The following is a 14,427-nucleotide window of genomic DNA, read 5'->3' as shown; positions in this document are numbered from 1 at the left end:
CTTTTTTGTTAGAGTGGGATTCTCATACTAAAATGGGAATCTATCCACATGCCATGTCTTAGTTCACTTAATATTTATATTATTTTTATAATTTATTTGTTATATTAACAATGGAAACTTCACTAAGGGACTAGAATATACCTAGAATATTCTTGGATATTCTAAGATATTTTTATTCATTTAAATTAATCTTATATTTATAATTTATAAACTTTTACTTTGTATCATCATGAGCTTGTAAGGTCTTTTGGAGCATGAGCTAAAAAAAACACTACAAATTAGAATGCATCTACGTCCAAAATGGCAATTGCAAGGAAGCACTTAAAGTTTCCAGGCTCATAGATCAAACTGGTATCAAGCTCAAACTACTATCAATGATTGATGCTTGTGCTGGTATAGGGAATTTGCCACAAGCCAAGTCTCTTTCTCCCAGCTTTTCTTTGTGTTGGCATGTGGCTATAAACTATTTTCCTTACTAAACTATATAGGATAATGACAAATCCCAGTTTTAGCTTATAAGAATGAAGTTTGTTTCTTTATTTTCCAAATATTCCAAAAGTAGCTTATTTGAATTTTATATTTCTGAGATAGTTATGTTATTTTATAGTTATATTATTGTTTTCTTTGGTAACTTGTTCAGACTTTAAGTTCTAGTGGCTCCTAGTTCTCATTGGATCACTCCATTGTATTCCAAACTCAACCCCTATGAAAGCTGGGTTAGTGATTGATTTAAACAAAATGGATGTATGCTCTTTGTCCCATATAGGGTATGATAGTAAGTAAGATTGATTGTGACGACAGGAGCGCTAGAATGTAGAAATCAGCAATGTGGAGTTTTTCTCAATTTTGTGATTATACAAAGAGGTGATAAAAGCTTAATCCCAACCACTATAAATTTTACCAACGTAGCTAAAACAATACTAAGACTTCCTGGGCATTGCTGCTGCCATAGTTTTTAAGGGCATTGCAGCTGTGGTTTGCCAAAATCAAGCAGCTATGGCAAAACCGTCGTTGCGAGTGTTGCTCACGTTTCAGCTTTAGACAATGATGTTAGTGGAGACCTTACGTTATATAAATTGGTTTAAAGTTTTAAATGTTAATGCATGGCATTATGAGGCTATAAATGGAATTGTCCCATTGAATCTAGTTGACAAAGTATTTGGAATTATAGCTAGTTTAAAGGACCTCATCCTCAAAGTTCTTTTGTGATATCCGGTGATTATCATCCTTGATCTACATCCCCGCTGGTTTCCCTTCGCCCAATTATCATTGGCGTCATCTGCAAGTATCTGGGTAATGCGGACTCTAATCAAAGTTGATCCATCTTGAGCCTCACCACAACTATCCAGCTTCTGCAGAGTGTCACTATCCTTGTTACTCCAAACAGTTGTATTTCCTTGTTATAATAAGAAAAAAAATAAAACTCTACGAATATTATTGATCTTAATAGCAGTCTTACGAGACAAACTCCTTGCACTTGAACTTGGCCGACAAGCTCACGGGCTGGATCACGAGCTCGCAGCTCACGGGGACACCCACAACCGCGGAAGACACCGCCTTTGACGCCGTGAATCGCGCCTTGAGCGTGCCGGCCAGCAACACGACCACGCGGTTGACTCCAAAGTCGTAGCGCAGCGCCCTCACAACATCGTCCCCGCGCACCACCGTCGACTGGTCACTCACCAGCGCCGCAAAGGTGAGATTGCTCCGGGGACCCTGGAGGAAGGCCGTCGTCGCCACCGTCGCCAGAGCTCGGCCCCTATACTCGAGCAGCAGACTGTCGCCCGTGTAACGGAATGGAATGCCATAGCGGTTCCTGGATTCCATCGTGAAATCCATGAAAGCCTCCACCGTGAGCTCGCCACCAGTGTCTCCCAGACTGAATCTCCCGATAGTAGCGTTGGTCATCACCACGATCGGGAGCCTCGGATGAAGATCGAGATAGATGGCGACGACGAAGAGGCTGATCACCATCACCAGCATCAAGAATCCCAGGATGAGGCACACCGCCAGCAGTCGCTTGTCCCTGTCCTTGATGCATTTCTTGAGCACCGCCGACTTCACGATCATGGCTGTCAGTTCTTCGTTCCTTCTTCGTCCTCCTCCTGCGCTAGCTAAATCTAAGTCTGAGTCCCCGTTTATCCCCCACTTTACGTATGATCGAGCCCCTTGAGCTCGCTCTCCAAGGAAGGTATCTGTCTCTGGATGCTTGTCCCACTTCCAAGACTTCCAAGTCCCAAAGCTCTAGCGTAAGCAAACCCTCTCCTCCGGCTAGTTGTGGCAATCACCGTGCTTCACCAGCGATGGCGTGAAGTTCGGGCAGTCCACAGTGCCGCTGCCGGGGGTGAAGCCGATGGTCAAGTTCTGGCAAAAGTAGATCCTCCTCTTGAAGTTGGACAGCAAAGGTGACGCGCGGTACTTGGCCCTGAGCATGCCGTGGAGATAAACACGCTGCGTCATCAGCCCCGCGCGCTCGTTCTGCAAGTCTTTCACCACGTTCTGGGGCACCTCCACTGTGCTGTTGCACACCACCGTGAACCTCTCGTACTGGTTACCACCGCCGACGCTAAACCTCGGAGTCTGGCCGTCGCTGATGTCGTAGGCAACCGTGGAGTTCATCTTGTAAGCCACAGACAGCTTGCCGGGCGGGAAATTGAAGTTGACGCTGTAAGCACTGCTCGCGTTCAAGGAGAAGGCCATGCTGATGTGTAGAAGCTGGGAGAGTGAGTCTCCACAAACCGGATCCAACTGATGGATCTCGCCACCCTGTAAAGCGATCGAAGGCAGCCTTGCTCGAGCGTCCACCAGTATAATGACCAGGAAGAAGACCGTGATGAAGAGGAGCAGCAGTGCCGCCAGGATGGACAGCGTAAACCACATAGACGACGTGCCGTTGGGGGTAGACTCGTGTCCACGCGTGCTATGTCTTGGGCTTCCAGTGGTCGCTGGCTGCTGCTGCTTTTTCTTTGGAGACTTGCTCTTCTTTGGAGACTTGCCTATTGATCCTGGAGGAGTGCTGGGCCCGGGATGTTGGCTGGTTTCTAAGAGTTTGCTATCCCCTGGATCTACTGCTGAACTAGCACCCGGAACTTTGCTACTTTTCGGAGGCTTTGGCGTTCTCGGACTCCTCGGAAACTTGCCCGCCCACCAGGACTTGCGTGGAGAAGGCTCACTCTTCTCCAGGGACTGCCAAGTCGGAAGCTCCTCGGACATCATGCCCCTCATAGTCAAGTTTCCCATTCTCCCGCAATCCTTGAAAGACGCACACGCAAGAAGAAGTGAGTACCTAGAAAACACAAAACTTGACAAGTACTTACAGCCAAGTCCCGAGTCCGATGTAGCCCGGCCTTTGCTGTCACACACCGCCACCTTTGATCTCGTGAAGACACCCTGCTACCTTACTGAAACGAAAAGCCTGCTACCTTACTGAATCGAAAAGCCAAAGCCAGACCCAGTGACTTCTTAAAGCTTACGGTGGTATACACATTTCCTTTTATGCTTCCACACGACTCTAAGCTCCCCCTGGATTTTGGTGGAACCATTTGTCTCGCATCACCTCAAACCCCCAAACACGATTTCCTTCCAGCCACGATGCCTGTCCAAAATCTGTGTTGCTGATCGAACGGGGTAGTTTATTGTCAAGAAATTCTGATCCGAGCACCCTCCCATCGTACATGTTCCGCCAAAATTGTGGTGAGACGTACTTGTGTGTTCTACTCGTTTTTCTTAATCATCCCAGGCATCATCCGCAACGCCTTTCTTCGGATCAACCGAAGCTACCAGCATATGCTTGTACTTGTCATCTACCCGGACAGTGGTAGAGCCAAACGTACCGACGCCGGAGGTCCCTGTTAGCCGGCCTTCCTTGAAAGCGGCAGCTTCCTCTCTCTCTTTCCTTCGTGCGGCCTATCAATGAATGGTAATGTCGAGCCTTAGAAAGCTTCAGAAAAACATACCTTTCCAGTTGCAAAAGCCATAACATTTCCAGCCTCTGCCTCTGCTATTGCTTTCCGAATCTGTGCGACCAGAAACTGTAACAATGATAAAACAACATTAATAAGCGCACTGGAAATCTAGAGCGACATACAGCATCTCGATCGGTGTACAAAGATGTCGCTCGACCGCTTGCACCAGCTCGCCCTGTCCTTCCAATGCGGTGGACGTAATCTTCCATAACCTTGAACAATTTGACTAATAAGTCAGGACAAAGCAAGTAACACTACCACCGGACCTTTGGAAGATCCAAGTTCACAACATGTGCAACTCCGGTAACATCAAGACCACGCGAGGCGACATCAGTTGCGACCTATCAAGAAAGAAAAACACAAAAGTGGCGACCGTTCGAAAAATGCGATATAGAAAACAAACCAGGATACTGATTGCACCCTTTCGAAAATCTCTCAATGCAGCTTCTCTTTCGCCCTGAGTTCTTCCACCGTGAAGGGCAGCTGCTTTGAGTCCCTGAGCTAACAGAGCATCCGCAACATCGTCACACCTTGCCTGTAATAAACTGGACTAAGAACGTACGACGTTTTCATCTTGCGAACTTACCTTTCTTTCCACGAAAACAATCGTAAGAGGCGGAGGCTGCCCTGCTCGTTCAGATTGATTTGACGACTCCACAAGCATCGCGAGAAGGTAGTCAATCTACGTATACATGTATCATAGAAAAATAATGTCCGTGATATAGGATCATTTTTTACCTTGTCTTTCTCATCAACTTTCTCGAGAGACTGTAGAACATTTGAGGTTGGACTGCTCACTTTCCCAACTTTAACCTGAACAGGTTTTGTCAGATACTCCTGAGCAAGAGCTTCAATCTCCTCCGGCATCGTAGCACTGAAAAGGAGCGTCTGATGCTTTTTAGGAAGATTTTGCATCACCTACAACGACGACCACTCAGCAATGAAAGAAAAAGTACCAAATGCAGCATACCTCCTTAATCTGGGGTAAAAAACCCATGTCAAGCATTCTGTCGGCTTCGTCCAGTACAACATACGATACTCTCAACAAAGAACTATTTCCTTGCTGAAGATGGTCGATAAAACGGCCAGGTGTAGCTACAACCACTTGAACTCCAGATCGCAGCTCGGATCTCTAAGAAACGGCGAAAGAAAAGATAAACAAAACTTTCACTTGAAACTAAAGTATTACCTGCTCTCCGATATGAGTTCCACCCACAACTATAGCAGTCTTGAAGCCATCTGTGGATCGGCTGAATGCCCTCACCTAAACAATACATTAGGCAGTGAGAATAATTCATTGCTTCACACGCACCTCTTTCTCGATCTGTTGGGCAAGCTCACGAGTCGGTGCGAGCACCAAGGCCAAAGGCCCATCACCATGACGAATAGGAGGTTGAGCTAGACAATGCTGAAACGGGCACCGAGAAGTAAGCAAATAAGTCGTATCAAAACAGCAAGAAAACCTGGATCATCGGGATAGCAAAAGCAGCAGTTTTGCCACTTCCAGTCTCAGCACATCCGAGCAAGTCTCTTCCAGAAAGAGCCACAGGCATAGCCTGCGCTTGGATTGGAGTTGGATTAGTGTACTCGTGGAACGCAATGTCTTTCATGATATTCGCATGTAAACACTGCAAGGGAAAGAGCCAGAGCCAGATCTTAGTCACTAAAAGTAGCAGTATGCTCTTACCATGTCCTCGAACGTTTCCACCGGCGCCTGGGCAGCCGGCGTGCCGTCAGTGATTTCCACATCGACATTGAGACGCGCCCTCACATCCGCGATCTAGCACCAGAGAGACAGGGGAGAGATCCAGCAAACGAGGGTTTAGGGTTTTACCCCGGGGAGAGATACTCACCTGATCGCTCTGCATTCTCCTCACGCGCTCCGATGGCTGCCACCGTGACCACACCGCCTCCGGCGGCGGCAAGCCGCGGGTATCGCGGCTCGGGAAGGGCCATTTCTCGCGGCCGTAGCCATTCCCCGACGCGAATCCATTCGCGTCGGGCCGATTCCTGCTGTAGCTCCCAAAGCTGCCCCCATAATCCCGATCCCTGCTCCCAAAATCCCCAGAGGACGATCGCTGCGACGGCGATGGCGACGCGGGCGTGGCGGCTCTTGAATTGGACGAGGCTCCCGACCTCAGATGTGGAGGAATATATGGCATGGCGGCACTCTCTCCTCTCTCTCTCGCGCAACCAGCTATGGCAAAGATCACAAACAGCTCAAACCCTAGGGCAAAAGCATCGAGTGGCCCAAATCCGCGCGCCCTAGAAGCGTACGGTCGCCAGCCCCACCGCCCGTACAAACTAACTCTTGTTTCACTTGAAAGCGTTGTGGAAGAGGCTGCTGGGCGACTCGATTTGCACGATGTGCTCCTCCTCCTCGTCGCTGGAATCGCTGGACAGCTGCTTCTTCCGGAGCTTCCGCCGCGTTCTCAGGGCCGGGAGTGGCGGAACCGGCGGCGCTGAGATGAGCGGCAGGCTTCCTTGAGGCTGGAGTTCCCGCGGCCTCTCGAGCGAGCGTCGCCGGACTCCTCCCGGGAACAAAGGTGGGACGGCTTGAGGCTGCTGTGGCCATATCTGGCCCGTGCTTCCTCGTTTCCACGCGCTCTCCATCTGCGTGTATGTATCTCTAGAACTTGAGTGACGAACATAAAAACGAGGAAGCGTACCTTGATTTCTTCAAGAACGTTGGCTTCGTTCGTTGTTGCCGAGCCTTGCCTCATCCGGGCAAGGATCTGCTGCTCCGAGTTCCGGCTTTGATCCGACCCGTGCCTTCCTCGGTACCTCAAGCTGAAGCTGCTGCCATGCCCAATTGCACTGGATCGACGGGAAAGCAAGGACTGCGAAGAAACTCTCGTGTGGACGTTGTGCCTGATGAGAACCAGACGAGAGCGCGTCTCTACGTGAAATATGTTTCCGTAAAAGACACCGTTGCCAGAAACCTTCCGCTCTGTGCCAGGAAAAATTAGATTGTTAGAGGGCGAGAAATTTAGAAAGAAGGAACCTGTCTCGTGGCTGGGACAAACAATTCCAGCCGGGGCTCCGATTATTTCGTTTTCCCCGTCCTGCTTGAGAAATCCTTCAATAAGAAGGCCTATCTCGCCAACTGGTACTTCAATAATCTCTCCGCGGATGAAAGATATCATGCTAGAATTCTGGACAGTGACTCGGAGCTCATGCATAGGCATTGCTTCGAAAAAATCCGGTAAAATTATCTTCAAAACCGGAAGGGTGCTTTCCTGCAATTAAATGCGGTGAGAATTCAACTCAGTCTTCTTAGCTTTACCTGCCAAAAAAACTGTTCCAGCTCTGTGTTGGCTTGTAAGATAGACATTACTTTAGATGCTTCCAGATAAAAGCACTGAACCACCGAGTCTGCGATCAAATCACAGAGGAACGACTTTCCCATGATAACTTCGTAAAGACCCAAAGTACTGCCATGAGAAAACGTTGGATGCAATAGATGCCTGGAATTGCGACTAGTGTTCCACTGCAAACTCAACATACTTCAAGCATGGTAGCATCATCCAGGATTTACGTACCTTGACAATACCATTCGCTATAAGCCAAAGGCCGTCCGCACGAGAGCCTTCTTTATAGAGAACGCTGCCTCTCAGCTTTAGAAACTCCTTCGAGGAATTAAAAATCAAGGCTTGAATTTGGCTCGGAAGAGATGTTATAAAAGGCTGAGTACGCAAAAGATCTGCTCCCTTCGGCATTGAAACGCTTGGAGGATTTCTCAGTAACCTTTTCAAATCAGCCTGCAAGTGAGCTTCTGTCAGCTCTATTACCTTATACAATGAAAACACTTACCTGCACAGCATCATGAAGATGCATTGTTTCGCTATCCTCGAGCAGACCGGATTTTTCCAAACTTTGAATATAGTCCGAGATGCGAAGTAAAATTGCATGGACAACTTGTTTGGTTTTCACAACACGCAATACCTGCAAACATGTGTTCGACACGCTTACAAAGCCATAATGAGAAATGGATACCTGTGAAAATGTGAGACGTATACCCTCTAAAAACTGCTTAGCTTCGACAGTCTCTTCCTCGCTCTCTTTAATCACAATCTCTCCAACTTCCGTTTCTCCTGCCAAACAAAAACTTTTAGCATTAGGAGCACGCAAAGGCAGCTAATTCACCAGTTACCTATGAAAGCTCGTAGATGACGTCGAACAAGGAGATGAGCACGAAGAAACGCAGCACTAATGTAGCAACTAAGCTCCAGACGCTCCACAACCAGGTAAGTTAACAACTTCTGCGGCAAAAACAAATTTCCTATTTGTAGATGCTTCAAGTAGCTGGGGCAGTGAACGTGGGGATGCACACCGCTCCAGTCCGAAAGAACATCCTGCTTGGCGACTCTATCCAGAGCCTCGTCCACGGACTGCATTAACAGCAGGGCAGCCGTCTGTGTGATTCTTCCTTCTTCAAGCATCACCCAGTAAGCCGCTTGTACTCCTGCAAAGCACGAAACCGCGGCTTCAATGGCCAGAAGAAAGAGTCGCTTGGTCACCATTTAGGAAGCGGAGACGGAGGTCTTGCAGCTGTGTCTTACGCGTGTCACCCTCGCTAGTCGAGGCATCATGGGGATGGATACGCGCTTCGTCTTCTGGAAGTCGATTCAAGCAGCTTATATATTTGCGCACGGTCGGCCAATCAGCGGGACCAAGTTCTTCGTCTTCTCCAAGCTCTTCGAATGCTTCAGCTGTCTTGCTATTCATTTCGTAGTTTACGTGCTCCAACACAAGCCTCTGCGAAGAAACACACGTCAGCATACGATGCACTGTGCTGCAAAAACTGTACACACCTTCGTCTCCGAGGTTTTCTCCATGTGGAGAAACTTCAAAAGAAACTGTGTTGACGTACCGTTCACAATGAGCGTTAGGAAAACCACGCCCCCTGTAAAGAAGACAAACTAGCGGACGAAGCACAATCAGATGGACGGCTTACACAGCTTACAATGATATCTAACCTTTGCTTGTATTCTTCCTGCGACACTCTCATCATTTTCACTTTCCTGGAATAAAAAGAGCTTTGATTCAGAAAGCTCAGATCTTACAGTAAATTACCTTTACAGAAAGTGACAGAGCAAGTGCTACAGCACCTCGAAGACCAGACCAGACTAGTATAAGAGCCTCCTTGAAACTTAATCCATATCCGTAATAACTCAAGCCGGGATACAGTGCAATCACTACCAATGCCCGTGATAGCTGTAGAAAGAAGTACAAACACAGCAAATATGCCCAGTCGCGACCTGTCGAACGCTGTGAAGAAGATGCAAAGAGTTGACCCTACATGCCAAGCACCTTCAATTTGTGATTGACTTCGCAGGAAACTTTCCGCAATGACTACGCCACTGATTAACAAAGAACTGAGATCAACTCTACCGAGCACTACATACCTTAGGATGAAAATAACGGTATTTGCAAAGTATGTAATGATGGTCCTGTAAAATTAATTGTGGAATAAGAAGCCTTCATTGTTTTAATTTAATATGGTTTTAGTTCCAATACCAAAAGCAATGCATACTCTGTTGGCTTTCACCTTTGAAAGCGGCCCTCCCAAACGCTGCAAATAACCTGATAAGTTGGATCGCATAAATAGTTAGAAGAAAACAATGTTCGAAGATCTCACTTACATGCCAACCGTCATGACTGCCAGCACTCCAGAAACACCAGCAACATGCTGAGCCTATTTCCACATAAAACGGACTAAGTACATTGCAGCAGCGAAGATGCAAACAATCAAAAAACATACTATGAAGAACGCACAATAACTTGCTGTGAAAGTCAGCGTGATTTCTATAACGGTATCGTTAAACATGATCCCGAGCCAAAAGATCGACAGCATTCCAAAAGTCATGCCCAGCGCCACGCTGCAGCAACGAGAAACAAGTAAGAGAAAACACAAAACAATTCATCTCTTCGCACTTACGATCCCAATGCAACTTGAGACAAGAATTTGCAAATGTCGCCAGCAGAGAAATGTTTCCCGAGCACCATTTGATGGAAAAGCTCAAACACCACCATTGCTGTTCTGCTTCCCAACAAAATTCACGAAAACACATGAGCAGCTGATGAGAAAAGCTGAAGGTACAAACCCATCGTTCATCAATGCTTCCCCCTCAATTATCGTGCTCAGTTTTTTGCTTGCCTTCACATCTCTGAGAAGAGAGACAACCGCTACAGGATCCGTGGCACTGAGAAGCCCTCCCAGTAATAAGGACACACTCCAGCTCCATCCATAAGGAAGAATAAACTACACAACCACAACACTGTGAAACGATAGTAAACTCTTAAAAAACGTGAGGAAGAGGTCTTACGTGGCTGAAAAGCCCCAGACAAAATGTTGAAATGACCACTCCAGGGCCCGCGAGGAGTCCCATCTGTACCAAGCACCTCTATCTCCACGCAAAGAGCAAAGTTTGATCCAGTTCACGAGAAAGATGGCTTCTCTCCTACCTTGATTTGATGGACTTCCATGGAAAACGAGCTCTCGAAAAGAAGAGCCGGCAAGAACACGTAGAGAATGAGATTGGGATGAATGTTCGACCCTGCGAAAGAGATTGAAAACCATACAAAGAAAAAAAGAGACAATGGAGGAGCTTACACAAGCGAATGCTATGGCCGAGAGATCCCAGGCCCCGTTGAGTTCCATATTCTAGGTGGAAAACCATAGCAATAAGCGATAGATTGTGAAGAGAAAGAAGACAAAGAAGAAGAAGAAGGTGATCGATTGATTACCTAGAGCGCCCAGCCCCATTCCAATCACCAGCAGCGCCACAGTGTAGGGAACCTTGGTCTTGTGCAAGAGTTGCCTCGACACCGTCCCAATCGCCAGCGACACGACGACGAAGAGAATCGCCGTCTCCGGCCCCCATTTCTCGATCGCAGAGGGCGGATTTTCGGCGTCCAATGCTGCGACGTTCAATCGCGATCCCCTGGTGATCGCTGCCATCTCCAAACTCTAGCTAGCAAGAACCCTAAAATATTTTTGATTAATGCGCTCTTGCCGGCTATGGCGACGGCGGCGATGACGACCAAGGCGCTGGAATGGCGCTCTCCCTGGCGGCGCTGGCTCGACGGACCTCGGCTGCCACTCTCGATGCGGCGATTCTCAGGTTCTTATCCTCCTCCGCTGCTAGGTTCTCCACTCCATCGCCGCCCCGGATTTCCAAGACTCTGCCCAATCTCGACGCCATCGCCGCCGCATTGCGCAGCAGCCAGCACGGGGAGGTGCTGACGCACATCGGCGGACGCCTCACGCTCTTCCTCTTCCTCAAGGTGATTCGCAGCCTCAGGGACTCCGATGCGTGGGTGATCTTCTTCGACTGGGCTGGCGCACAGCAGGGCTTCCTCCACACGCAAGTCACTTGCAATGCGCTGCTCGATTTGCTGGAGAGAGCTCGCCGGAGCGAGCAGATTGTGGTGGTCTTTAGGAGGATCTTCTCGCAGGACTGCAAGCCCAACGCTCTCAGCTACTGCTACCTGGTGAAAGCCCTGTGTAGGACGGGGAAGATTGACAAGGCGTGTAGCACCATAGCCGAGATGGCCAGGGAGAAGCTGGTCCCGGATGTTTTCACGTACAACGTGGTGATAGACACACTCTGCAAGGCACGGAGGATCTCTCGAGCGATCGAGTTCTTCGAGACAATGCCCGAGCCGGATGTGGTCACCTACAACACGCTGCTCGGTGGGCTCTGCAAGAACGGCAGAGTGGCTCAAGCGTGCTCGTTGTTTGGAAGCATGGAGGGCGCTGGTATCACCCCAAGCGATGTGACTTACACCACTCTCATCGACGTCTTCTGCAAGATGTGCCAGTTTGAGACGGCCTACGGCCTCCTCCAGCTGATGGCGTCGAGGAAGTGCTCGCCGACCGTCTACTCGTACTGCTCGATCATCAACGGGCTGTGCAAGAACAGGAAGGTGGATCAAGCGTATCAGCTCTTCGAGGAGATGAAGCTAGCGGGCTGTAAGCCGGACAGAGTGACTTACAACACTCTGATCCACGGGCTTTGCGTCAAGCAGAGGCTCCACGAAGCGAAGGACCTCCTGACGGTCATGGTGGAGAATGGCTTCCAGCCGGACAAGATCACTTTCACGGCACTCATCGAGGGCCTTTGCACGACGGATCGGATCAAGGAAGCCTTCGTGCTGTTCCAAGGCATGGCAAAGCAGGGATGCGCTCCGGACCTCGTCACTCACACCGTCCTCGTCTCCAAGCTGTGCATCCTGCGGAAGCTCCGCCCGGCCTTGAGTGTGGTACGCAACTATCCGGCCTGTCCCGAGGCAGTGATTCTTTACACTCCCATTTTCAGGGAACTCGGGAGGAGGAGAGGCTTTGACCGTGCGGCAAGGCTGCTACAGAAGATGGCCAGGAGAGGCGTCCCTCCAAACGTTGTGACTTACACCGCGTTCTTCAAGGGGCTGGGCGACTGGAAAGAGGGAATGCGAGCGTACCGGGAGTTTAGGCGGATGCTCGAGCAGGGAATAGAGCCGGACATGGTGGCTTACAACGTTCTGGTGGACGGGTTTTGCAAGGCGGATAGGCTGGACATGGCAGAGAAGATGGTGAGGTACATGGATCAGAGTGGACTCCCTCCAAACATCGTCACTTACAACACGCTCGTCGGCCACCACTGTAGGAAGGGGAAGGTGGAGGCCATTGGCGAGCTCCTCCACACCATGGTTAGCAGGGGCCGGCAGCCCGACGTTGCGACTTGGAGCACGCTGGTGGCGGGGCTCTTCATGGTCGGGCAAGCGGACGCGGCGTATAGCTTTCTTAACTTGGCCATGTCCCAGGGCTACACTCGGGAAGCCTTGAGGTTCAAGGCGGCAACAAAGTTCAAGTGGTGAATGGCGTTAACAGAAGAGCCCAAGTTTTTTGGATTGTAAATTCTAAGGTTTTTAGAGTATCCATGCGTGGTTTCTCAGGATCTCCCGGACACGCTATAGATGCCAAGAAACACCCTGTGCGCTCACACACCTCTGAGGCTCAAGAACTACTGCCACTAGCGAGCTAGTGTCACCTTCGGGAGCAGCTACTCGCTGCCGAGCAATCTCGCGCGAAGGAAGTGTTTGACAGCATGATCCAATACGTGCTGCGAATATCAACAAAAATAGCAATGAACTGAGAAGTCACATACCATGAACACAGTCCCGGCCAGGGCTTCCCGCGGGTTTAAAGTCTTGCTCTGTAACTCAATATGGAGGTCAGTTCAAGAATCACATACCTTTTGTTCATCTACAACAAAAACAGCAAAGTCCCCTCCACCCGCAGCAAGAAGCCTGTTGCCTTGTTGTAGTTCTTTTCCTGAAACGTTCTTCATTAGCTTGACAACACTCGATGAGATCGAGAATAAAAGCTAAGCCGTCCGTATGGCTTTCTCACAAAAGCCATACTTTCCAACGTTCAGTTCAGCTATCAACTTGAAGTAGTGTTCTAAGAGATCTGGTTGATCGAGCATGCAAGACTCATCAACATCCCTCAGATAAAAATGTTGGCCTTCCTGTCAGACCTTGGAAGACCTCCCTGCAGTGGAGCTTGATATTCACAGCCTTATAGATATATCCGGTTCTCATGATGAATGGCACCGTCTGCAGTGTGGTAAGCTTTTGTACAATCTCCAAGTGGGAATGAGTGATCTCGTTCAAGCTCTTCGACCATTTTTTCTTCCGTTTTCGAGAATAGAAGTCGTAGAAGTTTCTCAGCGTATTGTTTCACATCATTTGTCCAAGCTAGAGTTTTGGAAAGAATAAGGAGTTTCTGATCGGACATGTACGCAACACTGGCTGCAACACAATCAACCCGCAAAGGAGAACACAAAAGTGCCAAAAGGCTCAGGCTTGACAGGAGAACGGTATTCTCTCCGACCTGTGTCGGGAACGGGAATGAGAACGAGACCTGTGTCAAGAAGACAGGGAGGGAAGATCGAACATACTCAACTATGACTTGAACCAGCAACCCATCCAGATCCCGAATCTCGAATGCAACTTCCTGCGGTCGTGCAAATTCCACAAAACCGTAGCTTCCCTTCACATAGACGCTAAGAATCCTGCAAAGGACAAGTGTATGATGGGTACCTTCTTTGCAACGTGATGATACTTTAATTCCTCAACTGAGGAAAAGGAAGTACTTTTATGCAACCAAACTCCATACAGAGCTGAGATTACATATGTTCCTAGCGAGACACCGCACAGCAACCTACATCGGTGTTTCTAAGTTGCTGTGGGCTTCGGGAGAATTGTGTGGGCAAGGTACGCACAATAAAGTCTACCCAGGGTGGCGATACGAAGTAGGAGACTTGGATAACTTGGTAGGAAGGGTTTGGCTATCCAAATTCTAGTTGGAGGGTTTAGAACTAGTGAGATGACGCCAGATCCTTGGTATTTCTCCATATGGTTCTTTTCTAGCATCCTGGGACAAGCAACGGGTTTGATGGAGCCAGATCAAACC

General features: G+C 48.8%; 4 protein-coding genes across 5 annotated transcripts; 1 reads left to right on the top strand and 3 right to left on the bottom strand.

The window, feature by feature from the left end:
- Positions 1 to 1,403: 1,403 nt before the first annotated feature.
- LOC9655806 lies at positions 1,404 to 3,434 on the bottom strand. The gene is made up of 2 exons (XM_024685898.1): positions 3,318 to 3,434; positions 1,404 to 3,252 (listed from the first exon to the last, which is right to left on the bottom strand). Exon 2 carries the CDS (start codon positions 3,238 to 3,240, stop codon positions 2,272 to 2,274), a length of 969 nt encoding a protein of 322 aa, XP_024541666.1. The 5' UTR covers positions 3,241 to 3,252; positions 3,318 to 3,434; the 3' UTR covers positions 1,404 to 2,271.
- A 9-nt stretch (positions 3,435 to 3,443) lies between these two features.
- LOC9641449 (ATP-dependent RNA helicase RhlE) lies at positions 3,444 to 6,273 on the bottom strand. The gene is made up of 13 exons (XM_002960257.2): positions 5,819 to 6,273; positions 5,653 to 5,745; positions 5,429 to 5,593; positions 5,278 to 5,373; positions 5,155 to 5,229; positions 4,936 to 5,097; positions 4,704 to 4,883; positions 4,552 to 4,647; positions 4,369 to 4,500; positions 4,232 to 4,306; positions 4,088 to 4,177; positions 3,957 to 4,031; positions 3,444 to 3,906 (listed from the first exon to the last, which is right to left on the bottom strand). Exons 1-13 carry the CDS (start codon positions 6,125 to 6,127, stop codon positions 3,727 to 3,729), a joined length of 1,728 nt encoding a protein of 575 aa, XP_002960303.1. The 5' UTR covers positions 6,128 to 6,273; the 3' UTR covers positions 3,444 to 3,726.
- LOC9641949 (sodium/hydrogen exchanger 8) lies at positions 6,166 to 10,960 on the bottom strand. Of its 2 annotated transcripts, XM_024685685.1 has the most exons (23): positions 10,716 to 10,960; positions 10,582 to 10,632; positions 10,434 to 10,525; positions 10,295 to 10,372; positions 10,073 to 10,230; positions 9,907 to 10,008; positions 9,730 to 9,847; positions 9,611 to 9,663; positions 9,486 to 9,551; positions 9,374 to 9,418; positions 9,279 to 9,328; positions 9,042 to 9,226; positions 8,945 to 8,989; positions 8,780 to 8,887; positions 8,486 to 8,723; positions 8,119 to 8,430; positions 7,962 to 8,059; positions 7,779 to 7,910; positions 7,508 to 7,726; positions 7,252 to 7,455; positions 6,970 to 7,204; positions 6,635 to 6,915; positions 6,166 to 6,578 (listed from the first exon to the last, which is right to left on the bottom strand). In XM_024685685.1, exons 1-23 carry the CDS (start codon positions 10,927 to 10,929, stop codon positions 6,282 to 6,284), a joined length of 3,381 nt encoding a protein of 1,126 aa, XP_024541453.1. In that variant the 5' UTR covers positions 10,930 to 10,960; the 3' UTR covers positions 6,166 to 6,281. The 2 variants fall into 2 exon arrangements, with proteins under 2 accessions (XP_024541453.1, XP_024541389.1); XM_024685621.1 differs by having other exon boundaries at positions 7,779 to 8,059.
- A 10-nt stretch (positions 10,961 to 10,970) lies between these two features.
- Positions 10,971 to 13,160, top strand: LOC9641948 (pentatricopeptide repeat-containing protein At1g63400). The gene has a single exon (XM_002960912.2). It carries the CDS (start codon positions 11,025 to 11,027, stop codon positions 12,825 to 12,827), a length of 1,803 nt encoding a protein of 600 aa, XP_002960958.2. The 5' UTR covers positions 10,971 to 11,024; the 3' UTR covers positions 12,828 to 13,160.
- Positions 13,161 to 14,427: the final 1,267 nt, after the last annotated feature.

This window comes from Selaginella moellendorffii, unplaced genomic scaffold, assembly GCF_000143415.4.
Source record: "Selaginella moellendorffii unplaced genomic scaffold, v1.0 SELMOscaffold_0, whole genome shotgun sequence".
Lineage (NCBI taxonomy): Eukaryota > Viridiplantae > Streptophyta > Lycopodiopsida > Selaginellales > Selaginellaceae > Selaginella > Selaginella moellendorffii.
Note: the sequence above shows the minus strand (reverse complement) of the source record. Positions and strands in the feature narration are given on the sequence as shown.

Coding starts and splice junctions, on each gene's coding strand:
- LOC9655806 (XM_024685898.1), bottom strand. CDS start 3,240: ATGGGAAACTTGACTATGAGGGGCATGATGTCCGAGGAGCTTCCGACT.
- LOC9641449 (XM_002960257.2), bottom strand. CDS start 6,127: ATGCCATATATTCCTCCACATCTGAGGTCGGGAGCCTCGTCCAATTCA. Junction 5,374..5,428: donor TTGCTATCCCGATGATCCAG/GTTTTCTTGCTG, acceptor TGCCCGTTTCAG/CATTGTCTAGCTCAACCTCC. Junction 4,884..4,935: donor TTTTACCCCAGATTAAGGAG/GTATGCTGCATT, acceptor TCGTCGTTGTAG/GTGATGCAAAATCTTCCTAA.
- LOC9641949 (XM_024685621.1), bottom strand. CDS start 10,929: ATGGCAGCGATCACCAGGGGATCGCGATTGAACGTCGCAGCATTGGAC. Junction 10,633..10,715: donor AATGGGGCTGGGCGCTCTAG/GTAATCAATCGA, acceptor TTTTCCACCTAG/AATATGGAACTCAACGGGGC. Junction 7,205..7,251: donor TGGAACAGTTTTTTTGGCAG/GTAAAGCTAAGA, acceptor ATTTAATTGCAG/GAAAGCACCCTTCCGGTTTT.
- LOC9641948 (XM_002960912.2), top strand. CDS start 11,025: ATGGCGCTCTCCCTGGCGGCGCTGGCTCGACGGACCTCGGCTGCCACT.